This window comes from Pelodiscus sinensis, chromosome 7 (genome assembly GCF_049634645.1).
Source record: "Pelodiscus sinensis isolate JC-2024 chromosome 7, ASM4963464v1, whole genome shotgun sequence".
Lineage (NCBI taxonomy): Eukaryota > Metazoa > Chordata > Testudines > Trionychidae > Pelodiscus > Pelodiscus sinensis.
The window spans coordinates 65864151-65890613 of record NC_134717.1 but is presented as its reverse complement, the minus strand read 5'-3'; the positions used below and the strand labels follow the sequence as shown (position 1 = coordinate 65890613).

At 45.1% G+C, this 26463-nt stretch overlaps 1 protein-coding gene across 1 annotated transcript in view; it reads left to right on the top strand.

Moving 5' to 3' along the window:
* The first annotated feature begins 204 nt into the window (after nt 1–204).
* Nucleotides 205–26463, top strand: part of POFUT2 (protein O-fucosyltransferase 2) — a 47954-nt gene continuing 21695 nt past the window's right edge. The window contains exons 1-4 of the mRNA XM_075934169.1: nt 205–635; nt 1723–1973; nt 8786–8930; nt 21503–21613. Of these exons, the coding sequence (XP_075790284.1) occupies nt 499–635; nt 1723–1973; nt 8786–8930; nt 21503–21613 (644 nt within the window). The 5' untranslated portion in view covers nt 205–498. The remainder of the gene's footprint in view (nt 636–1722; nt 1974–8785; nt 8931–21502; nt 21614–26463) is intronic.

Sequence of the window (26463 nt, the reverse complement as noted above, 5' to 3'; positions counted from 1 at the left end):
GCAAGAGGATCCCAGAGGGCAGCTTTTTGGTGCTGGGCAAGAGCAGCAGGGCAGGGACATTTCAAGTGCTGGCTCCTGCTAGCCTCCCAATCAGTATCACCAAGATCTAAGGTAGATCCTGAGCTACGGGCTGGTGACCCGTCATTTAGACGGACAAAGGACACTGCTCGGGGCCGGGCTGATACTCCTGGTGGTTTCCGCAATCGGTGCCCAGCTCCACACCCCTCCCGTGCCCCTGGGCACCACACAGAGCGGGGGGCGAGACCCCTCCAGACCCGTGCTGGGGGCCCGGCCGTGGGGTGCAGCCCGAGGGGGGAGCTCCCCGCAGGTTCACGCGCCAGGCCTTCGCTGCTACCGGGCACGTGTCTGCGCTGGATCGCCCTCCCGCCCGGGGAAAGCGGGAACGCGGAGCCAGGCCAGCCTGAGGCGCCCCGTGCTCGCAGCGCGCGCCAAGCAGCCGGGCCGGCCCTCGAGCCCGCCCCTCAGAGCTGCCCGGAGATGGCGGCTCGGGGCCCGGGCCGCCTCCTGCTGCTGCTGCTGCTGGGCCTGGCCGCCGCCCAGCCGCCCCCCGGCGCCTTTCAGGCCGGGCACAGCGCCGCCTCGCTGCCCGCCGCCGCCGCCGCGCCCCGCCGCCGGTGAGGAGAGCGAGGGGACGCGGGGCCTGGCTGCGCCGCGCGCCAGTGCTCGCCGCTGCGGCCGCTCGGCGGGCGGGCGGGCAGGGAGGCGCCCGCGTGAGGCGGCTGGCGGGGCTGCGGGCGCGGCGCCAGCGCCTGGGATAAAGGAGCCGTGTGGGCCGGAGAGCGGGGCACGGCCAGCACACGGGCGAAGGGCCTGGGCAGAGCCCGGCCTCGGTGCTTGGGAGAGCGGACTGGCCGCCGCTTCCCTCCTCTCCCGTCCCTCCAGCGCGCCGGGCCCTGGGGCAGCACCCGGCTCCCCCGCGCGCTGCACCGAGCCCTGAGGCAAATGCCATGGAGATTGCCCTCAGGATTTGGGGAGGGGCTGTCGTCGAGCTACAATTCTGTGCTGTCCACACAGTATTGCGGCTTGGGCCTGACCCCTAGACTCCTTGCTTCCTTACGCACGTAAGGATGACGCTGGGATTTGGTTTCTTCTGAGGCAGTATGGTACAGCCTTTTAGTGATACTGCTCGCACTACACTTTCATTTCCCCAGGGCTACGTCGAAACTGGCATGATTTTCCGCAAATGCTTTTAACGGAAAAGTTTTCCGTTATAAGCATTTGCAGAAAAGAGCGTCTAGATAGGTATGGACACTTCTCCACAAAAGCACTTTTTGGGGAAAAGCATCCGTGCCAATCTGGATGCGCTTTTGCGCAAAAAAAGCCCCCATCACTATTTTCGCAATCGGGGCTTTTTTGCGCAAAACAAATCTGAGCTGTCTACACTGGCCCTTCTGCCCAAAAGCTTTTAACACAAAAGGACTTTTGCCCGAATGAGAGCAGCATAGTATTTCCGCCAGAAGCACTGATTTCTTACATGAGATCGTCAGTGTTCTTGTGGAAATTCAAGCGGCCCGTGTAGCCAGCTGGCAAGTTTTTCCGCAAAAGCAGCTGCTTTTTCCAAAAAACTTGCCAGTCTAGATGTAGCCCTGGAGTTAAGAAATCGGAAGCCTAGTAAAATGGCTCTGAGTTCACAACAGGTAAGTTCTCTGTGAAAATGCTTCAAGTCTCCCAAAAGTTATTAGGGTTTCTTGCTTTTTACAGATATCTTTTATATGATGTCAATCCTCCTGAAGGGTTCAATCTTCGCAGAGATGTCTACATTCGTATTGCCTCTCTTCTGAAGACCTTGCTGAAAACTGAAGCTTGGGTATTGGTCCTGCCTCCCTGGGGACGTCTTTATCACTGGCAGACTCCTGACATTCATCAGGTCCGAATTCCTTGGTCTGAGTTCTTTGATCTTCCAAGCCTCGATAAAAACATCCCTGTTATTGAGTATGAGCAGTTTCTTGCAGGTAAAGTATATTTATAGTATGACCTGTGAGCTGTTAGTAAATTTTTGATGTGTTTTCTTATGAGGTTTTTCTGTTTGATATGTACTAGAACAATGTGTATAAGGCATTTACTATGTGTTACTCCAAAAGCAAGTTTTCAAGTCTTTGCTTAATGATTGAATAAGTTGTGTAACTTTCCTCTCCCATGCTTATTTTACAGTAGGAAAGCTTACTCCTCACAAGTTACTGTGTGTCATTGCAAAGCAAAAAAACTTAAATACAATGGCTACGTCTAGGCTGGCATGATTTTCCGCAAATGCTTTTAACGGAAAAGTTTAAGTTAAAGCATTTGCGGAAAAGAGCATCTAGATTGGCATGGATGCTTTTCCACAAAAGCCCTTTTTGCAGAAAAGCGTCCGTGCCAATCTAGATGCGGTTTTGTGCAAGAAAGCCCCAATCGCCATTTTTGCAATCGGGGCTTTTTTGCGCAAAACAATACCGCGTTGTCTACACTGGCCCTCTTGCGCAAAAGCATTTGCACAAGAGGGCTTTTGCCCGAACAGGAGCAGCATAGTATTTCTGCAAGAACACTGACAATCTTACATGAGATCGTCAGTGTTCTTGCAGTAATTCAAGTGGCCAGTGTAGACGGCTGGCAAGGTTTTCCGCAAAAGCAGCTGCTTTTGAGGAAAAACTTGCCAGTCTAGACGCAGACAACCAGTAGTCTGGCATCACCTTAAAGACTAATAAACATCATGATACCATCTACATGTTTGTTAGTCTCTACCATGCTGCTAGACTATTCATTGTTTTTAAGTTTTTCCAGTTACAGACTAACACAGCTACTCTTCTGACGATTGCAAAGCAAGACTGCTGTCTCACCAAAAGGACACTCTTAGTTTAACTGCACTTCTGTCACTCAACCTGGTCACTATGAAAGTGAAATGTGAAGCAATTTGAATTAAACAGGAATACTGTGTTATAGTGTGACTAGGGCCAAAGAACACTGGAGGAAGAAAACTGATCATCTGTTATAGACTCATTCAGAAGTGATGATTTTCAACAGGCCCAAAGTACGTTCTGAACCTGATTTTATTCTCCCTAAAGCAGGGCTAGGCCAAGCAGGTTCATCTGGCCCACAGAGGCCCTACCACTCCCCTGCCCGCTAGCCAATTATGGCCTGGGGGCAGGGAAGCGCACGAAAATTCCTCCCGCCCTGCGAGGAGCATACCGCACTTCAAACTGCTATGCGCTCCTCGCAGGGTGGGAGGAGACATCACTTTCCCCCAACCCCCCAAGCCCTGATTGGCCTGGGGGGCAAGAGGAGCATGCAAAGTTGGCTCCTCTCTCCTGCGTGAAGCACAGTGCCCTTCAAAGAGCCATACCCTCGCACAGGGCGGAGGCAGGGCAAGGGAAGCTTCGCCTAGCTCCCCCACCCCCAGGCCCTGATTGGCCTGGGGGTGGAGGGAGCGCCCGAAGCCTCCTCTCTCCCTGTGAAGAGCGCATCGCATTTGGAAGTGCCACATGCTCCTCGCAGGTAGGAGGGGGCTCCGGGCACTCCCCCCACCCCCAGGCCAATCAGGGCATGAGGGTGGGGGAGCTGTGCAAAACTTACTTCACACTGCCCCAGCCCTGTGAGGAGTGCACAGTACATCAAATTGCCATGTGCTCCTCGCAAGGCAGGAGGAGGCTTCAAACGCTCCCCCGCCCCGATTGGCCAAGGGTAGGGGGAGCACCTAAAGCCTGCTCCCACCCTAACCTACCCTGTGAGGAGCATGCAGCAGGGCCTGGCGTGCGTGTCTAGTGGGAAGGGGGGGCAAAGGGGCTCCCCCACCCCAGACCAATCATGGTCTATGGGTGTTGTAGCCCAGAAGCATACTGGCCCTACCCCTTCCAGGTGGCCCGGGGGCATTTCAAAACTTTAAGTGGTCCTTGGCCAAAAATTAATGCCCACCTCTGACTTAAAGTGTAACTATAGAGAAGCTTGTATGGAATCAACATGTGTGTTTACACTGAGGACCAGAACATTTGTTGTGTAGATAGTTCAGGGTGAAGGGACTGCTAAGGGTACTGTGTGCTCCTGTCCAAGCTATTTGTGAAAGAAAGGTATCTTTTACTTTCATGCACTTTAGATGAAATTGACTCCAACTGCCTCAATCCCAGGCCAGGATCCTGTTCTGTTTGGCGGGGTTGGTGTAATTCACACTCTCTTCCCAACTCAGGTTCATTGTATTATGCAACCATGTAAGTCCTCCATTCCTGATAGACTCAATTTCATTGCTGAAGTTGAAAGTCTTGGTCTTTCCAAATGGCACAGAAGAGTTTGTTTTGTTTCTAGCATCATTGCTCTTAAGGATTGCTTTCTAAGATATACTGGAATAGTATATTTTCAGTCCAGTAGATGTGCATTAGTTGACAGTGATGGGAAGTGTGAGAGCTTGAGAGTTTGTGCCAGAATAAAGTGACTATTGTAGGGTCAGAGTGTATGCAAGAGATTTAGCTAGGGGCAAGAATACCCAAGCAAAAATGTAATAGCTTTATGCTATAATCAAGCCCTCTACTGATTGGACTCTTCCGTCATGTAGGCATTACCTGAACAAAACTTCTCAGATAACCTTTTCCACTGTAGCACAAAGTATACAATAGATCCTCAGAGTTCCATCACATAACTTGCCTTTGAATTTTTTGTGCTATTTTCTGAGACACTTGAGTATTATTTTAATGTAATTTCAGTGCAAGTCACAGTGCTCCTTGTTTTTAATTTTTTTGTTTTAACTTTGTTGTTCGTGAATTTTTGTCACTTCTTTGGCAATGTCATTCCCTACTGTTGATATCTTTAAGTAATTAAGAAAAAATATGCTCTTTTTTGTGCAAAACAAGTCAGCCTGATACAATATTTTCAAACTCCGTATTTCACATCTTGTTTTCTGCTCACTCTGCTGCCTTTTTAGTAAAGCTAAATAAGGTACAGCAGTAAATAATTGTGAGTAGTTTAAGCCTATAGCTTTGCAAGAGCAAATGACAGTTATCTATCCCTTTCTGGATTCTAAACATCTATATTATTAACAAAACCCAACACAAGTACTGATGAGTTGTCCTTAGGCTGAATTCAGTCTTACCAACAATCCACCCTTCAAGTTATGACAGTTTAAGGAAGGTCAAATTTCAGGCCTTAACAAAATTGAGTGTCTTATAAAAATATTGGACTTAAGAACTGAAAATATGTGCAGAGACATTAATGAACATACAATTCCAGGTATGAAATAGGTTCCTTATCCTCAGCACACAAGCCTAAATATTTTTCAAAAACACTGTAGGAAAAGCAATTAGACTGACTTCATCACACTCATTTGAAAAAATCCCACAACCACTCTAATTGTAAAAGCCTGGAAGTCACCTGAAAAATTAAACTTTCAGGCTGTGTCTAGACTGGCCAGTTTTTCCGGAAAATCAGCTGCTTTTCCAGAAAAACTTGCCGGCCGTCTACACTGGCCGCTTGAATTTCTGCAAAAGCACTGACTTCCTACTGTAAGAAATCAGTTTTTTCTGCGGAAATACTATGCTGCTTCCGTTCGGGCAAAAGTCCCTTTTGCGCAAAAGGGCCAGCCTAGACAGCTGAGATTTGTTTTGCGCAAAAAAGCCCCGATCGCGAAAATGGCGATCGGGGCTTTTTTGCGCAAAAGCGCGTCTAGATTGGCCACGGATGCTTTTCTGCAAAAAGTGCTTTTGCGGAAAAGCGTCCGTGCCAATCTAGACGCACTTTTCCGACAATGCTTTTAACGGAAAACTTTTCCGTTAAAAGCATTTCCGGAAAATCATGCCTGTCTAGACATAGCCTCATTATTTTACATTCTTTATTAAGACCTAGCCAAATTTCTCTTAACTTTGTACTGCCCTTAGGTCTCTGAATGTATGAGAATGGCAGGGCTGGCAATTTCCTCTTCTTTTAAGCGTGATCAGGTTTCTGGCATGAAAAGAAAAGTTTGGGGGGAGTGAGGTTGAGAAATAGAGTCAGGGATTTTGCTTGTGAGAAGGGAGAAGGAAGAAAGAGAGAAAAATCTTAAAGGTAAAAGCAAAAGGATGGAAGAGGCCAACTCTGAAATGTTAATATTTTATAATAAAGCTAGAAGAATCCTGTTTACCTGATATCAGCTGTACTTACTCCTAGTAAAGTACTACAGTCCATCCATTGCCTATGGAAACTGAAGGAGAGAGTCTTGTTGTCTTCAGGGAGAGCTGGACAAGGACCCTCCTGTGAGAACTCCCTGAGCTGACCTTTGGGAGCAGCACTGTGGCAAACAGCATGGCCAGCCTATGTTCTGTTTTCATATGCATGTTCTGAAAACCATCTCAGGTGAAGTCATGCCTGTATTCTTCTGAGAGTCCCAATGTCCCTTTAAAAAAAAAAATTGATGGACAGAAGAGACTTTGGGGCCAGTCCATCCCTGGAGTAACTCATTTTTCTTCAAAAACAATAAGCAGTCCTGTGGCACCTTAGAGACTAACAGAAACACCCAGTTTTCCTCAGTGGAGTTTAGGGATGTGAAAGTGTAACCATGTATACGGTTAACTGATGAGTCTGGGCTCATTGGTTAACATTCATGCTTATACACAGGTTCCCAGTACATGCAGAAAGGTAGCTAAAAAGCTGGCACCTCATGCTCAGCAGCTCCTCAGGAACTGCCCGCCACCAGTGCTTCTGCCTCTGATACAGAGGCAGCAGTGCAGGGAACTGGGTAGAGCTGACTGCCCCTGTGTGCGTAACCTCAAATTTTCAGCAGTTACACGGTTACTCAATTACATGCATTTTAACATCCCTAATGTAGTTACCACAAATATGAATTTGGCCCTTCATAGTCAACAGTGGATGGAGACTGGCAATGTAAGCCATATTTTCTACACCCACCTACACTTCCTATTCCTAATCTTGAAAAGGTAAGTTATCTTCAATTTATGTGGCTAAATGAGATTAGGAAGATGACTTTTTTTTCCTGAGAACTTGGAAACTGGAAGATAAAGTTTCCTTTGTTAAATGTTATTTTGTGCTTTCACCTGTTTATTAAATTCTATAACAGTATCTCATCAGCATCTGATGAAGTGGGTCTTTGTGCATGAAAGCTTATGCCCAAATAAATCTATTAGGGTACGTCTACACAGCAGGGCTAAACTCGAAATCAGGTATGCAATTTGAGCTACACTAATTGCATAACTTAAGTCACAATAGCTTGTTTTGACTTTTGGCACTCTGCACAGCAATTATTTTGAAATAGAGCATTCTTCCCCCAACCTCCCTTACTCCTCATACAGTAAAGGTTACAGGAGTCACCATAAGAAGCCCGTTTTTTTAAATTTATTTCACAAGAATGGGCTTGTTGTGTAGACACGCACTACGTTATTCCAAAAAAATGCTGCTGTGTAGACATAGCCTTCGTCTTTAAGGTACCACAAAACTCATTTTTCAGACAGACTAACATGTCTACCCTTCTGATACGTGTAACTGTATCTCATTTTCCATCTACTTTCTCTCAGCCCTTAATCAAGAATTAATGAGGGAATGTTTAAGCTTAATTTCTGAATATAAGTTTGTAACCGGGGTTGCTGCCCACACCTTGCACATGTTTCCTCCTCTTTTAAGAAGAGTGAAAATAAGACAAGAAAAATACAACAATGGAGAATAAAGGGGAGAGAGCCCTGTCCCTTCAAGGTTTAGTCATTCCCTTTTTGGGGGAAGCTCTGCTACCAAAGGCAGCCGCCCACCTCATTGAAAGCTTTAACTTATGTCATCTTTTGTCAGGAGGCACAGTTGTTGGCTGTATCTGCCAACAGCTTAAAAGGGTTACCAGTGTCAGGTCCCTTCACCAGGCCTGAAATGAAGTCCCTACAGTCATGGCATAGTATCTTCCAGTGGTACCTTGTTGTTCCGAATTTGACTTTATACCTAGGAGGGTTTTTCTTTCTTTCCCTCATTTTGCTGACCTTTCTTTCATTGTATTTGATTTCTTGTGATGGGGGTGGAGTCCTTTTGAACACTGCACATCCCTACAGCAGCCAAGTAGTTCCTAGCGTTGACATTTTTCCAGCTAGCCAAGTGAAGCCACATAGTGTACAGTCTTTTCTGAAAAATTAACTCAAACATTCTTAGAAAGCAGTTTTAACAGAAAAACTAGTCCAAAGGAAATGTACTGGATAATAGAAAAAAATGCATCAACCTTTGGAACTCCTTGCCAGAGGATGTTTCGAAGATCAAGACACTAACAGTTCAAAAAAGAACCAGATAAATTCATGGAGGATAGGTCCATCAATGGCAATTGGCCAAGATGGGCAGGTATGATGTCCCTAGCTTTTGTTTACCAAAAACTGGAACAAGCTACAGGGAATGGATCACTTGATAATTAACTGTTCATTCCCTCCAGGGCAGCTGGCACTGGTTGTTGTCAGAAGACAGGATACTGGGCTAAATTAATTTTTAGTCTGACCCCATATGGTCATTCTTATGGTCTTCAAGATAATGTGCAAAAGGAAAGAGGAACATTCAAAGGTGATACATTTTTTTGTTATCATTTGATGAATTGTTTGCTTGATCCAGCATTCTGAATCTATGCTGAATCTACATTTTAGATGTATCTAACACAAAATCCACCATCTAGATGGAGATGGGTAATGAATAAACCCTGGACTCCTCTCATTTCCATAGATGACTCGTATATATTATTTTTGCTAAGTGGACTATAACTCTATAGAATATGTTGCAAATTATGGCAGCTTCTTACCAAAAACAGGGCAAACAATGCTGCTATATATATCTCAAGTATTTCTCTTTTCTTCCTATTCAGAGTCAGGTGGACCCTTTATAGAGCAGGTATATGTCCTACAAAGCTATGCAGAAGGATGGAAAGAAGGAACTTGGGAAGAGAAAATAGATGAGAGGCCATGCATTGATCAGCTCATGTACTCAAAAGACAAACATGATTACTACAGGTAATATTTTACAGGACATGTGACTATTCCTTTATCCCATGTAGTTCAGTCAGTGAGACTGTTTGGTTAGTTTGTTATACCAGTCAGGGCTTGACAAATAGTGTAATCTACTCATTCGTGGCGAGTAGATTACATCCTGGAAGATCTGGTGCGGAGCGATCTGCGCATGCGCGGAATGATCTGCACATGAGCAAAGCGCAGAATCGCGCAGTTGGCGAGTGGGGCTCGCTGCCAGTCGGCGAGCCCTGTACATGCTCATGAGTATTTGGATGCTTTAGGCTATTTTTGCTTTATTTTTAAACAGCACTAAAGCTGTTATTTTGTTTTGGGGGAAAGGCTGGTAGGCGGTAACATAAAATAGTACAGTACAGGCAGCAGAATGAAAATCTGCTTTCTACACCAAAGAAAATCATAGAATCATAGAATACTAGAACTGGAAGGGACCTCAAGAGATCATCAGGTCCAGTCCCCTGCCCTCACAGCAAGACCCAGCATTGCCTAGATCATCCCTGATAGATGTATATCCAGCCTGCTCTTAAATCTCTCCAGCGATGGAGACTCCGCAACCTCCCTAGGCAATTTATTCCAGTGTTTAATCACCTTGACAGTTAGGAAGTTTTTCCTAATGTCCAACCTAAATCTCCCTTGCTTCAATTTAAGCCCATTGCTTCTTGTCGTATCCTCAGAGCCCAAGAGGAACAATTTTTCTCCTTCCTTATATCACCCTTGTGGATACTTGAAAACCACTATCATGTCCTCTTCTCAGTCTTCTCTTTTCTAAACTAAACAAGCCCAAGTATTTTAGTCTTCCATCATAGCCCATGTTTTCTAGACCTTTAATAATTTTTGTTGCTCTTCGCTGGACCTTCTCCAATTTCTCCACATCTTTCTTGAAATGTGATGCCCAGAACTGGACACAGTACTCCAAGTGAGGCCTAATCAGTGCAGGATAGAGCAGAACAATTACCTTGTGTCTTGCTTGCAGCACTCCTGTTAATGCATCACAGAATCACGTTTGCTTTTTTGCAACTGTGTCACACTGTCGACTTGGGTCCATCATGACCCCTAGATCCTTTTCTGCCATACTCCTTCCTACACAGTCACTTTGCATTTGGCATGTGTGAAACTGATTGTTCCTTCCTAAGCGAAGCACTTTGCATTTGTCCTTATTAAACTTCATCCTATTTACCACTGATCATTTCTCCAGTTTGTTCAGATCATTTTCAATTTTGACCCTATCCTCCAAAGCACTTGCAGCCGCTTGGTATCATCTGCAAACTTAAGCATACTTATTTTTATGCCAGTATCTAAATAGTTGACTAAGATAGTTCACAGAACCCATCCTAAAACAGATCCCTGCAGAACCCCACTTGCTATGCCCTTCCAGCATGACTGTGAATCATTAATAACTACTCTCTGAGAACAGTTATCCAGCCAATTATGCATGCCCCTTATAGCAGTAAGTAGCAAGAAGAGTCCACTAAATAAGTACAGCAGTCTTCTTATTGCTGCTACATTCAGTGATTGGCATTTTTTCCCCGTCTTTTTTGGAGGAGAAGAAATATTCAACAGGTGAGGCTGACACTGGAAATGGTACTTTAGAAATATATTTTTCTACTACGGTCTGTAACTGAAAGCAATGAATGCATTATTGCTCTTGACACACTGTCGTAAAGTTTCAAAAGGCAAGATCTACTGCTCAGATTTTTATTTGTTTATTTATTTATTTTGTGGAGGGGTGGGGGAAAGAGTGATTTATAAGCATTTGCATTCTGCAAAACCAGACATTACTTCTAAGAACCAAAGATCATGGACAACTTTTAAAAAAATCTCAGCGAGAGCTGCTCTTGTTAAAATTAGAAATAAGGATTTTCTCAAAACAAATGTAGTACTTAATCAAGAATTAATCCACATGAATTGTGAAAACTGTTCCAAATAAAACCTTTGTAGACAGCGGCTGTAAATCTACATTTTGGCTGTTACTTAGGAACACAACACGTTTGCGATAAAACACACAGCAACAATTTATAACTTCATACACTGGGATAATGTATGCATCTAAACAGGATAGCAATACTTTTAGCAGACTATAGCGTTTCCATTGATTCTTTAAAAGTCATACTTTGTACAAGGTCTATTGCAATTAAATAATAATAGTAGCAATAGTGATATAAATGGTTATTTTTTTGTACAGTGTCACACAAGCACCTTTTAAGTGAGTTCAGTGTAACTATGATAGTAATGCAGCTCTGATCTAGCATGCCAGCTAATACTGGGTCCCATTATATTTCTCACACTTCTTTCCCATCAATTGATTATTCTGTGACAAATCCCTTTTTAAAGACTTGAAACACACCTAACTTGGAAGTTACTTTATGTCAGTGGTATTTCAATTTTGAATCATACTAACTGGTATTGGGTTTGCTGGCTACTGCAATTCCAAAGGACCTGGCATGCACTATCACTATTGGTCAAATTTTCATTATGAGCTTTTTAATCCCTCTAGATTATATCACGTTTATATTGTGACAAATGTATACGACAAACAGTACTTTTGATTACAAACTGCAAGCAAGATGGGGTCTCTGGCTTTCTGTTAAGTTCTATAAAAAGTTCTAGTGCAATTCCTGTATTGTTTTCCTGTCATATTTCAAATATCATTAATAAATGAACAATTTTTTTATTGTTAAACCTGGTTTCTACTTATAACAACTAGTGTAGTCTTGTGGGGTTCTCATAATTCTGAAGCATCACTGGGACACCTCTTGTCATCAGCCTAGATATTCCTGGAAAAGTTAAGATTCAGGAGTTTAGGAAACACCTTATTCCATCTGGGAGACTAGTCACTAGGAAAGGTAGCTATGCAGTTTCTAATAAAGGGGTTTACAGATAAAACACAATGTAGGTTGTCCAGAGGAGGATAGCCTCTCCACTTCCCCAGAAACTACAGTCTACTAGGACAGATCTAAAATGAAGCCCTTTACTATATGCTCATTTTTTTGTATATATTCTGTACAGGCAGTCCCCGGGTTACGTACAAGATAGGGACTGTAGGTTTGTTCTTAAGTTGAATTTGTATGTAAGTCGGAACTGGTACATATTGTAGGGGAAACTCTAGCCAAACATTTCTCCAGAGCTCAGTTTTATTCGCCCACACCTCACTTCCCTCAGTCCTTTATTCTCAAGCTGAGGTGTCTGCTGAGAAAAGCCGCTCCACGTCTCCCTGGTCTGCTTGGGGGGGGCGCTGGCTTCGCATCTCCCTGGTCTGCTGGGGGGAAGCAGCTAATGCGGGGTTGCCTCACCCCGTTTGTAAGTAGGGATCCGATGTAAGTCGGATCCATGTAACCCGGGGACTGCCTGTATATTAAGTTAGTAGCAGGTAGCCAGCCCTGTGATCTAGAGATTTGAGTTCATTTTCCTTGGTTCTGTATGGCATATAATAATCTCCAAGTGTCTCTTTCAGGGGCAGCAGAGGTGCCTCTAGTGGTTTGTGTGTTGGGGTATTAGGACTAAGGGCATTAAGAAGCAGGTAATTGACTAATCATGTTTGAGACAATTTGTATCCACTACTCAGTTAGTCCATAATAGGACCCTGCTGCGGCTCTGCAGTTTCAACGTAGTACAGCCAGCTCCTACTACATTTCAACTGCAGATCCACAGCGGGGGTAGGTCCCAGACTTGGCATGAGATGGGACTGAGTAGTCCTGGCTTGCATCCCAGACCAGTGCACCTCTGCCAAGTGGCTCTTACTACATTTAAAATACAGAGCTGCAGCAGGAGCTCTGCCACACCTCGCCCCGTTCCATACTACTGCGGCAGTGCTGGGGGGAACTAGCTTTTAAGCTCTGCTCCTGGTTCTCCCCACCCCCTGCTGTCTCAGAGAAAGGGAGGTGGGGAAGTGAGTAGTGTCTTGACTAGTCACTTACACCCCCTAGTTAAGGCTGCGACCTGAAATGGGTGCTTCCCCAACTCTTTATTACAAAACTAGATTGAAACCTGAAACAAATGAATTATGGAAACTTACCCCTGTTAGCTACCACTCTCTTACTTCGGTGGCTTTTTCATATGCTGAGTCTCTGGTCATTGGGAAGGTTCCACTAAGTGCTGCCCATGAGCCAACTTGCAAACAAAAGGCCTTGTGTCAGTCATTGAGCATCTTCTGCCATATCCACAAAAGAACTGCTGCCTATGATTAGTGTTTAGAAAGCCGTCTGGTCTGTGAACAGAGTAGCATGGTACAATACAACTGGGTTAAGTCCAAAGTTTAACGTGAAGAATTCTGAAGTGATCTCACAGGCAGATGAAATTAAGTGCCGATAAATGCAAAGCAGTGCACATTGAAAAACGTAATCCCAACGTTAGTTCCCCCAAGCCGCACGTCTGCACAGCTTCCCATTAAGCCCTGCACAGGAGCTCAGGACTGCAGTGGGAAGAGTGCCTCTCCCTCAAGCTCAGAAGCTGCCTGAGCTGGCAGAGAGGATCCCTTTGTGGCCACTGGAAGGGAGCCATACTCTGCTAGCCTCAGCAGGAAGCAGCCACAGCTGGTGGACGGGAGCTGTTCCATGCTGGCCCCAACATCGAGCCATCCAGGGAAGCCTGTGCCTCAATCCCCTGCAGCTCCCTTCCAGCCCTGTCTTGAGCATCCTCCTGCACCCTAAAGCCCACAATCCCAGCCCAGAGCCTGTACCCCCCTCCTGTACCCCAAGCCCCAGCTCTCTTGGTTACTGACATAAGAACGGCCTTACTGGGTCAGACCAAAGGTCCATCTAGCCCAGTAGCCTGTCTGCCCACAGTGGCCAGCACCAGGTGCCCCAGAGAGGGTGGACCGAAGACAATGATCAAGCGATTTGTTTCCTGCCATCCCTCTCCAGCCTCTGACAAACAGAGGCCAAGGACACCATTTTATCCCCTGGCTAATAGCCTTTTATGGACCTAACCTCCATGAAATTATCTAGCTTCTCTTTAAACTCTGTTACAGTCCTAGCCTTCACAGCCTCCTCTGGCAAGGAGTTCCACAGGTTGACTACACGCTGTGTGAAGAAGAACTTTCTTTTATTAGTTTTAAACCTGCTACCCATTAATTTCATTTGGTGTCCTCTAGTTCTTCTATTTAGAGAACTAATAATTAACTTTTCCTTATCCGCCCTCTACACACCACTCATGATTTTATATACCTCTATCATATCCCCTCTCAGTCTCCTCTTTTCTAAACTGAAAAGTCCGAGTCGCTTTAACCTCTCCTCATATGGGACCCGTTCCAAACCCCTAATCATTTTAGTTGCCCTTTTCTGAACCCTTTCCAAGGCCAAAATACCACATCTGTACACAGTATTCAAGATGTGAGCGTACCATAGTTTTATACAGGGGCAGTAAGATATTCTGAGTCTTATTTTCTATCCCTTTCCTAATAATTCCTAGCATCCTATTTGCCTTTTTGACCGCTGCTGCACACTGCGTGGAAGTTTTCAGAGAACTGTCCACGATAACTCCAAGATCTCTTTCCTGATTTGTCGTAGCCAAATTAGCCCATCATACTGTACGTATAGTTGGGGTTATTTTTCCCGATGTGAATTACTTTACACTTCTCCACATGAAATTTCATTTGCCATTTTGTTGCCCAATCACTCAGTTTGGTGAGATCTTTTTGGAGTCCCTCTCAGTCTGCTTCTGTCTTGACTATCCTAAACAGTTTGGTATCATCCGCAAACTTTACCACCTCACTGCTTACCCTTTCTCCATATCATTTATGAATAAGTTGAACAGGATTGGTCCCAGGACAGACCCTTGGTGGACACCACTAGCAATCCCTTTCCATTCTGAAAATTTACCATTTATTCCTACCCTTTGTTTCCTGTCTTTTAACCAGTTCTCAATCCATGGAAGGACCTTCCCTCTTATCCCATGGCCATGGAATTTACACAAGAGCCTTTGGTGAGGGACCTTGTCAAAGGCTTTCTGAAAATCTAAGTACACTATATCTCCTGGATCCCCCTTGTCCGCATGTTTGTTAACCCTTTCAAAGAACTCTAATAGATTAGTAAGACAGGATTTCCCTTTACAGAAACCATGTTGACTTTTGTCCAACAAATTATGTTCTTCTACGTGCTTCACAATTTTATTCTTTACTATTGTTTCGACTAATTTGCCCGGTACTGAAGTTAGGCTTACCAGTCTGTAATTTCCAGGATCGCCTCTAGAGCCCTTTTAAAATATTGGTGTCACGTTGGCTACCTTCCAGTCATTAGGTACGGAAGCCTATTTAAGGGATAGGTTACAAACCACAGGTAATAGTTCAGCAATTTCCCATTTGAGTTCTTTTAGAACCCTTGGATAAATGCCACCCGGTCCCGGAGATTTGTTAACATTAAGTTTTTCTATTTGTTCCAAAACCTCCTCTAATGACACTTCAATCCCGGACAGTTCCTCAGATTCATCACCCATAAAGGACGGTGCAGATTTGGGAATCTCCCCAACGTCCTCAGCTGTGAAGAGTGAAGCAAAGAAATCATTTAGTTTATCCGCAATGTCTTTATCGTCCTTGATTGCTCCTTTTATAGTCCCATCATCTAGGGGACCCACAGGTGTTTTAGCAGGCTTCCTGCTTCTCATGTACTTTAAAAATATTTTGTTATTTCTTTTTGAGTTTTTGGCTAGTTGTTCCTCAAAATCTTTTTTTGCTTTTCTTTTTACATTTTTACACTTTGACTGTGTTTATGTTCCTTTCTATTTATCTCACTAGGATTGGACTTCCACTTCTTAAAAGATACCTTTTTGTCCCTCACTGCTTCTTTTACATGGTGGTTAAGCCACGGTGACTCTTTTTTAAGGTCTCTTGCTATGTTTTTTAATTTGGGGTATACATTTAAGTTGGGCCTCTATTATGGTGTCTTTAAAAAGTTTCCATGCAGCTTGCAGGGATTTGGCTCTAGTCACTGTGCCTGTTAATTTCTGTTTAACTAACCCCCTCATTTTTGTCTAATTCCCCTTTTTGAAATTAAATGCAAGGTTGCTGGACTGCTGAGGTGTTCTTCCCACCACAGGAATGTTTAATGTTATTATATTATGGTCACTGTTCCCAAGCGATCTTGTAACAATTATTTCCTGGACCTGATCCTGAGCTCCACTCAGACTAAATCAAGAATTGCCTCTCCCCTTGGTGGTTCCTGCACCAGCTGCTCCAAGAAGCAGTCATTTAAGCCATTGAGAAATTTTATCACCCCTTCTCTTCCTGAGGTGACGTATCCAGTCAATATGGGGGTAATTAAAATCCCCCATTATTATAGAGTTCTTTATTTTGGTAGCCTCTCTAATCTCCCTCAGCATTTCAATGTCAGTATCGCTGTTCTGGTCAGGTGGTCGGTAATCTATCCCTACTGCTAATTTCTTATTATTGGAGCATGGAATTACTATCCATAGCGATTCTATTGAACATGTTGACTCACTTAATATTTTTATTTCATTTGATTCTACATTATCTTTCACATACAGTGCCACTTTGCCACCCATCCGGCCTGCTCTATCCTTTCGATATATTTTATATCCAGGTATGATTGTGTGTCTCAGATTTTCCTCATTCCACCAGGTTTCAGTGATGCCTATTATGTCAATCTCCTCATTTAATATGAGGTACTCTAGTTCACCCATCTTATTAGTCCGACTCCTAGCATTTGTGTAGAAGCACTTCAAAAATTTGCCACTACTTATTTGTCTGCTCTGGCCCCTGGTTTGCCCTCTCTCCTCCTCTTTTTCTGACTACAGCTGAGAGAATCTCTATCAATACTCTAAGAGAAGTCTCCCTCCGATTTACGTGCATCTCCACACCAATCGGCTTTCCCCCCATCTCTTAGTTTAAAAACTGCTCTACGGCCTTTTTAATGTTTAGTGCCAGCAGTCTGGTTCCACCTTGGTTTAGGTGGAGCCCATCCTTCCTGTATAGGCTCCCCCTCTCCCAAAAGTGTCCCCAGTTCCTAATAAATCCAAACTCCTCTTCCCTACACCATCGTCTCATCCACACATTGAGGCCTCCAGGACATCTCTCCTACCCTTCCCTATGTCATTGGTACCTACATGTACCACGACCACCGGCTCCTCCCCAGCACTACACATAAGTCTATCTAGATGCCTCGAAAGATCCGCAACCTTCGCACCAGGCAGGCAAGTGACCATACGGTTCTCCCGGTCATCACAAACCCAACTATCTATGTTTCTAACGATCGAATCACCTACTACTAACACCTGCCTCTTCTTAAATGGCATTCCCTTCCCTTCAGAGGTATCCTCAGTGCGAGAGGATACCGCAACATCCTCTGGGAGGAGGGTCCCAACTACGGGATGGTTTCCCTCTGCTCCCATTGAATGCTCTGTTCCCTTGAGACTTTCATCCTCCCTAAGAGCACTGGGGCTCTCAGACTGGAGGTGGGTCAGTACTACAGTGTCCCGGAAAGTCTCATCAACATATTTCTCTACCTCCCCCAGTTCAGCCACCCTGGCCTCCAAAGCCCGAACTCGGTCTCTGAAGGTCAGGAGCTCCTTGCAACGGGTGCACACATATGCCACCCGCCCACAAGGCAGGTAATCATACATGTTACACTCAACGCAATAAACAGGATAGCCCCCACTCTGCTGCTGGGCTTCTGTCTCCATTTTTCTAATGAATAAGTTTAAGTATAAACTGGGATTCTTTTTAAACCTCTGGAATATAGAGTTATGTTTTAAAGAAGGTCAGAAGTCACTAGTGCCCTCTAACCTCCCCCTCCCAAACTCCCTGTTAGCTGTTCCTGCTCGCTGAGTCACAGGCTTATATAGCTCTGGTAGCCCCTCCCCCTGACTGAGGCTCAGCCAATTAACAGAGGCTTCTAGATTTCAAACCTTTTAGAAGCTCCTTCAGCAACCAAACAAACCAACCAACCAGACAAACAAGCTCAGCACACAGCAAACAACTCCCCCCAACACACAAACACACACTCCATATAGCCACTTACCACAAGGGTCCCGTTTTTACTCCTCTTTTACCTAGAGAACTCCCTCTCCAAACTCCCTGTTAGCTATTACTGTTTGCAAGCCATGTTATTACCCTTTGTCTCTTGCTAGATGTAGCTTTTGTGTGTGTGTGGCTTTGCCTTTCTTATCTTGCCCCTGGATACCTGTGTTGTTTGCTTATATTCATCCTTAGTAATCTGACCTAATTTTCACTTTTTATACAACTCCTTTTTGATTTTTAGATCATGTAATATCTCCCAAGTTGAGCCAAGGTAGTCTCCTGCCATAGAATCATAGAGCTGGACAAGACCTCAGGATATCATCAAGTCCAGCCCCCTGCCCAAGGCAGGAGCAGTCCCAACTGAATCAACTCAGCCACTGCTTTGTCAAGCAGAGACTTAAAAACCTCTAGAGATGGAGATTCCACCCCCTCCCTAGGTAACCCATGCCAGTATTTCACCATCATCCTAGTGAAATAGTTTTTCCTAATATCCAACCTAAACCTCCCCCGCTGTAACTTGAGACCTTTGCTCCTTGTTCTGCCATCCTTCACTATTGTGAACAGCCTCTCTCCATCCTCTTTGGAACCTCCCTTCAGGAAGTTGAAGGCTGCTATCCAGTCCCCCCTCATTCTTCTCTTCTGCAGACTAAACAAACCTAAATCCCTCAGCCTCTCTTCAGGTCACGTGCTCCAGCCCCTAATCATTTTGATTCCCTGCCACTGCCCCCCCTCCAATGCGTCCACATCCTTTCTATAATGGGGGCCCAGAACTGGACATAGTACTCCAGATGTGGCCTCATCAGAGCCAAATAAAGGGGAATAATCACTTCTCTAGATCTGCTGGCAATGCTCCTCCTAATGCATCCCAATATGCCATTAGCCTTCTTGGCTACAAAGACACACTGTTAACTCACATCCAGCGTCTCATCCACTGTAATCCCCAGGTCCTTTTCTGCAGAACTGCTACTTAGCCAGTTGGTCTCCAGCCTGTAACAATGCTTGGGATTCTTCTGTCCCAAGTGCAGGACTCTACACTTGTCTTTGTTGAACCTCATCAGATTTCTTTTGGCCTGATTCTCTAATCTGTCCAGGTCACTCTGGACCCTATCCCTGCCCTCCAGCATATCTACCTCTCCACCTAGCTTAGTGTCAAATTCAAACATGCTGAGTGCGCAATCCATCCCCTCCTCCAGGTCATTAATAAAGACGTTGAACAAAACCGGTCCTAGAACTGATCTTTGGGGCACTCCGCTAGAAGCCAACCGCCCACCTGACATCGAGCCGTTGATCACTGCCTGACAGTCTAGCCAGTTTTCTATCCGTCTTACAGTCCATTCATCCAATCCATACTTCCCTAACTTGCTGGCAAAAATATTGTGAGAGACCATACCAAAAGCTTTGCTGAAGTCAAGGTATATCACATCCACTGACTTTCCCATGTCCACAGAGCCAGTTACCTCATCATAGAAGCTAATCAGATTGGTCAGGCACAACTTGCCCTTGGTGAATCCATGTTGACTGTTCCTGATCACTTTCCCCTCTTACAAGTGCTTCCAAATTGATTCCTTGAGGATCCCCTCCATGATTTTTCTGGGGATAGAGGCTGACTGGTCTGTAGTTCCCTGGATTGTCCTCCTTCCCTTTTTTAAAGACGGGCACTATGTTTGCCTTTTTCCAGTCATCCGGGATCTCTCTCGATCTTTACGAGTTTTCAAAGATAATGGCCAAAGGCTCTGCAATGATATTTGCCAGCTCCCTCAGTACCCTCGGATGCGTTAAATCTGAACCCATGGATTTGTGTATGTTTAGCTTTTCTAAATAGTTCCTAACCTGTTCTTTCTGCACCAAGGGCTGTCTACCTCCTTCCCATACTACGTTGTCTAGTGCTTTTTATTTTTCCTATGCAGTGGAAGAGTTTGCTTTTGGGCCCTTAATAATGTCTCTCTAAAAAACTGCCCACTCTCTTCAGTTGTTTTTCCTCCTAGTCTTGATTTCCATGGGACCTTATCTTCCAGCTCTCTGAATTTACTAAAATCTGCCTTCTCGAAATCCATTGTCTCTATTTTGCTGTTCTCCCTTTTACCCTTCCTTAGAATCATGAATTCTATGATTTCATCGTCACTTTCTCCCAAGCTGCCTTCCACTTGCAAATTTTCCACCTGTTTCTCCTTATTTGTTAAAATCAAATCATGAACAGCTTCCCCCCAATAGCTTTCTCAACCTTCTGAAATAAAAGATTGTCTCCAATGCAGTCCAAGAACTTGTTGGATAATTTATGCCTTGCTGTGTTAGTTTCTCAACTTATGTTTCAATAGTTCAAGTCCCCCATCACCACCAAATTGTTAGTTTTAAAAAAAAAAGCCTCATCCACTTCTTCTGCTTCAGTAGGTGGTCTGTAGTAGACCCCAGCATGACATCATCCTTATTTTTTATTCCTTTTAACCCAGAGATTCTCAACAAGTCTGTGTTTTACATCCATCTTCACCTCAGTCCAAATGTATTCATTTTCAATATATAAGGCAATAGTTACCCCTTCACAGAACACAAGAATCAGGGCTCATCCAATGAAATTAAAAGACAGCAGCATTAAAACAATCAAGTTCTTAACATGATGCACAGTCAACCTGTGGAACTCTTTGCCAGAGAATGTTGTGAAGGGCAAAACTATTAATTTATCTAAAATAATTAGATAAATTCTTCCAGATGTCCATCAATTGCTATTAGCCAAGATCAACTTTATTTCTACAAATAGTTACTTTTGATCATGAAAAAAGTTGTTGCATTTTCTCTTGATTTTTTTTAAATCCCAACAACATATTCCTGCGCATCCAGAAATATAATTTATGCTATCATGTGCCGAAAGTGTCCGTCTGGAATGTACATTGGACAAACGTCACAGACACTTCGCCAAAGGATCAATGCCCGCAAAACAGATATTAGACAGGATCACAAAGAAAAAACAGTTTATTGACATTTCAACCAAAAAGGACATTGTCTCAACGACTTGATTACCTGCATCCTGCTTCAAAGGCCTTTTAAGACTTCACTTGAAAGAGAATCCTCTGAACCATCATTACACTTTACACCTAAGTGTAAATTCGACACTTTACACCTAAGTTTGAATAAAGATGCTAATTATCTTACCCATTACAAAGATAACTTCCCCTTATCACCTCTAATATCATTAGCTCACAGACATTTACCTCCCCCCCCCTTCTGTTCTGAAATGTGATTTGTCCTTTTCATATGTGTTCATTTTTTTAAAATTGTATCCTTTGGTATATATGGTTGTGACAATTTTCTTCCACTATTTGATCTGAGGAAGTGGGTCTGGCCCACGAAAGCTCATCATCTAATAAACCATCTTGTTACTCCTGTTTTTTGTTTCAGCTACACCAGACTAACACGGCTACATTTCTATCACTATTCTATCCTGAATGTAAATGCCCTAAATGCAAATCAATGCCCTAAATGTAAATCAATCATTATAAGATGATTGCATACAATACTTTTTTTTTTTTTTTTTTTTTTTTTTAAAAGGAGCACATGTGCATGGTGGCCTATTAATTGTAGACTCTTTTGAATCCTACAGGGGATGGTTCTGGGGTTATGAGGAAACCCGGGGCCTAAATGTCTCTTGTCTATCAGTCCAAGGATCAGCTTCTATTATAGCTCCTGTTCTTTTGAGCAACACTTCAGCACGGTGAGTTGCCTCTGTTATTTTTGTGTGCATACAAAAACAGATCTTCACAGGTACGAGAAAGGGGGCAAAAGCTTCTGATATGTTACTCTGTGAAGGTATCTCCCAAGTGGAGAAGTATAGTTCATTAGAAGTGTTATAAAATGTCTGGCATCAGAGCTTCAAATTATAGCTGACTTCAAGACTTCAAAAACTCACAAGATTTTTACCATAGCGTTGTTTGCCGCTGTTTGTTTGATCATCAGTAACATGTTTGGCATTGTACAAACAAGGGGATGAACACCCAGCCCACAGACAATTTATAGTCTGGATACACACATTAAACATGATTTTATTGCCCCTTTCTCATTGCACTCACCTGGCTTTTAGCTTTTAAGAGGAGGTAAGTGTGATTTGGAAATCTCCTCTGAGGCACCTGAGCAAAGCAACAGCCTTGAGCTCCTTCCTTTTCTCCCTGTTGAGGTGTACGCACCTTGTCAGTCATGTCCTCAGTGGTCTTTGCAGTAATTGTTCGATCTGTTGTCAGGAGTGAACTAATTCAGCTAGGTTGGGCAGCAGAGATGTACTCTCTCAGATTTCATGTTCTTCCTCCTCCCGTTAGTAAGAGATGAGACTGGGCAAAGCAAAAAATACATGTCAGTTTCTTTCCTAGCAGTAGATGATGTACTCCCAGCAGTTCCATGATGATGGGAGGACAGCTGAGTTTAGTGGCATTGTAGCCTGACATCCCCTTCTGTAAAAAAGTAATCAGGAGGGAGCTCAGTGTCAGTTTCTATCCATTTGATTGCCCTTAGTTTCCAGGAGCGGTGCTTACCCTACCCTCACTGAGTGCCTCTTCTCCCATGAGTTTACTGCCCCTCCTCTATCTTCCACCTCCTTTGTGGGAGCTGGGTGTCTCATGTCTCAGTGTGCGCTATGAGGTGCCATGAATCAAAACGGTAACTATTACTTGGACATTGCTGACTCAACAATTGTCAATATTTTTCTGATTTCACAAGTACAGGCAGTCCCCTAGTTACGTGGATCCGACTTATGTCGGATCCGCAGTTACGAACGGGGTTTGCTGCCCGTCTCCCTGGTCTGCTGGAGACCAGCAGACCAGGGAGACGGGGAGCAAAGCCGGGGAGCACGCGGGCAGCGGACAGCCCAGACGCACCACGGCTGTCCCGCTGCCGGCGTCCTCAGAGGCTTTGCTCCCCGGTCTGCTGGAGACCAACAGACCAGGGAGACGGGGAGCAAAGCCATGGAGGACCTGGGCGGCGGGACCGTGGTGCGTCTCGGTCTGCCGCCCGCGTCTCCCTGGTCTGCTGGGGGAGGAAGGGGGGGGCAGCTAATACACCCCCCCCCCCCAGCAGACCAGGCTTTTCTCCGGACACCTGTGGTAGAGCAGCTGGGGCGCTGCCGGTTGGTCCCGCAGCGCTGCTCTGGGCGCTACTGGACCAACCTGGCAGCACCTCAGCTGCTCTGCCCCAGGCGTCCTGATTCAGCCGCTGCTGGTCAGTTTCAGCAGCAGCTGAATCAGGACGCCTGGGGCAGAGCAGCTGGGGTGCTGGTGGGTTGGTCCAGTAGCGCTGAGGAGCAGCGCTACTGGAGCAACCCAGCAGCACCCCAGCTGCTCTGCCCCAGGCGTCCCCAAGTCAGCCGCTGCTGAAACTGACCAGCGCTGACTACAGGAAGCTCAAGGCAGAGTTGCTCTGCCCCAGGCTTCCTGGAATCAGCCGCTGATCAGTTTCAGCAGCAGCTGACTTGGGAACGCCTGGGGTTCTTAAGTTGAATCTGTATGTAAGTCGGAACTGGCGTCCAGATTCAGCCTGTTGAAACTGATCAGAGGCTGATTCCAGGAAGCCCGGGGCAGAGCAACTCTGCCTCTGGCTTCCTGTAGTCAGCCGCTGGTCAGTTTCAGCAGCGGCTGAATCTGGACGCCAGTTCCGACTTACATACAGATTCAACTTAAGAACAAACCTACAGTCCCTATCTTGTATGTAACCCGGGGACTGCCTGTAAAGCAGAAACTCTCTCTACTTCCCTCCTCCCCTCCCCCCAACAAGCTGACAATTCAGGCATGTGTTTTCTGATGCTAAGTATTGAGTTAAATTGAAAGATAGCATGTCTTATTTATAAGCCTTTCTGCAGCCACCATCATCCAATATTTGGGTACTTGGCAAATAATTAATTTATCCCTGTAACCACCTGGGGAGTTATGAAACATAACTCTCACCATTTTTATCGACTTGGAGTTGAGCAGTAAGACAGACCAATATCTTCAAAAATTAATGCTAACTTTCAGATGCCCAACTTGAGTTGCTTTCAGCCTGACTTTCAGAGGAGAAGCATGCCTACTGATCCTGTCCATATGAGTGGGAACTTGACAAGGTGTCCAGCAGGTTCAAAGTTGTCTCCAAGAATCAGTGGCCATTTCTAGAAAATATCATTGAATGACTTGCCCAAGAGAATCTGTGGCAGAGCTCCATCTTCCTGCCTCCCATCAAATGCCTTAGTCCGGAAGCCATCCTCCTCTAAGAGACATTCCTGAAGAAATGCCACAAATAGTGGTTTAATTATAATGGGTGCTGGCAGGCACCTCCCTATATTCACATTCACAGTAAGTTTACTAATACTCTTTAAATATAACCATGCACTATTAGAATACAAGTTATTGTGCATAAAGACAGCTCTGATTAGCTTTCCTGTTGAGCTAACGTATTTGTAGAATCTGAACCATTAGGTTAACACACAGGCGAGTTTATTTTAGTCTCATTGTTCTTCTGAAAGAGGAATTTAAATGAGCATGATCAAAAATTTAAATGAAGCGTGGATTTACAAATCTTACGCTTCCTTTGCGTAATCACACAAGAGTGCTTTTTTGAAAAAGTTTTTTGAAAAAGAAACCGCAATCTAGATGGGGTTATTTCGGAAAAAAAAAACCTTTTTCGAAAGAACCTATACTCCTCATTTTTTTCAGCCATGGGGTTCATGAAAAGCACGTTCTAATGTAATGTAAAGATTAATACAGTAAGGCTCAAGCTTCTTCTCTCCTTTCAGCTTTATAGTATCCTTCTGAGTGCAGATGAATTCATACAGTTTTTCCAGACTGCAGTGAGAGTTGCATAGCAGTAGTAAATGACTGAACTGGTTCTGTGTGTATTAATGTTGACTCTAGCAACATAATTAACATTATAAAATACTCCACAAGTGCTATGTGAACCAGTAGTACAAGCAGAGCTTTAACTCTTGTGTTTTCTCTCTTTAGGGTGTTCACAATTTTAACCTTAATATTATATTATCACCATTTAACTTTTTTTCTTTGAAAACAGTAAGACTAAAATTAAACTCTTTACTGTGAGATTCCACAGTTCTGTATTTCAAACCTTATTCAGCTGTAGTAATGAAGTACAGGCAGTCCCCGAGTTACGCAGATCCGACTTATGTCGGATCCGCACTTACGGACGGGGCCCTCTCCCTTGTCTCCAGCAGACCAGGGAGAGGAAGCAAAGCGGCGGAACACGCGGGCAGCGGGCAGCCCAGACGCGTGCTCCGCGGCTGTGCTCTGCTTTGCTCCCCGTCGCCCTGGTCTGCAGACCAGAGGGACAGGGAGCAAAGCAGCGGAACACGCGGGCAGACACACCGTGGCTGTCCTGCTGCCCGCGTGCTCCGGGGCTTTGCTCTGCTTTGCTCCCCGTCCCCCTGGTCTGCAGACCAGAGGGACAGGGAGCAAAGCAGCGGAACACGCGGGCAGACACACCGTGGCTGTCCTGCTGCCCGCGTGCTCCGGGGCTTTGCTCTGCTTTGCTCCCCGTCCCCCTGGTCTGCAGACCAGGGGGACGGGGAGCAAAGCAGAGCAAAGCCGCGGAGCCCGAGGGCAGCAGGACAGCCACGGTGTGTCTGGGCTGTCCCGCTGCCCCCGTGCTCCGCGCCTTTGCTCCGGGCGCCTGTGGTACAGCAGCTGGGGCGCTGCCGATTGGTCCCGTAGCGCCACTCTGGGCGCTACGGGACCAACCCGGCAGCACCCCAGCTGCTCTGCCCCAGGCGTCCTGATTCAGCCACTGCTGGTCAGTTTCAGCAGCGGCTGACTTGGGGACGCCTGGGGCAGAGCAGCTTGGGTGCTGCTGGGTTGGTCCAGCGGCGGCGCTACTGGAGCAACCCAGCAGCACCCCAGCTGCTCTGCCCCAGGCGTCTCCAAGTCAGCCGCTGCTGAAACTGACCAGTGGCTGACTACAGGAATCCCCTGCCCGGGGCTTCCTGGAATCAGCTGCTGATCAGTTTCAGCAGCGGCTGACTTGGGGATGCCTGGGGTTCTTAAGTTGAATCTGTATGTAAGTCAGAACTGGCGTCCAGATTCAGCCACTGTTGAAACTGATCAGTTTCAGCAGCGGCTGAATCTGGACGCCAGTTCCGACTTACATACAGATTCAACATACAGATTCAACTTAAGAACAAACCTATAGTCCCTATTTTGTACGTAACCCGGGGACTACCTGTAATAGCACAATAGTAAATATTGTTAAATTGCATACCTTATTACTTTTTTTGTTTTGCTTCAGTGTATGTTAAAATTACCTATGGGCTGATACAAAGGTTGGTAAATTTAAGCTCAAATAGAGCCTTACTATGTTTATGGACAGGGTAAAAATATATATAAAATTGTAGCCAATGTGTTTTTTGATTTTGCAGTCATGAATTTTGTCACAGACCTTACCACTTTGCCACAGAATTGTATCCCATACATCTGCTGACAAGAGGGGTGTAGTGTACACCTAGCCTCAAGGTTTACCTCCCCACCTTGGGCTACTTGCTATCAGACTCACTGCCGTCAGCTTCTTACCCAGTTTCTTCCAGGCTGTGGGCTTCTTCAG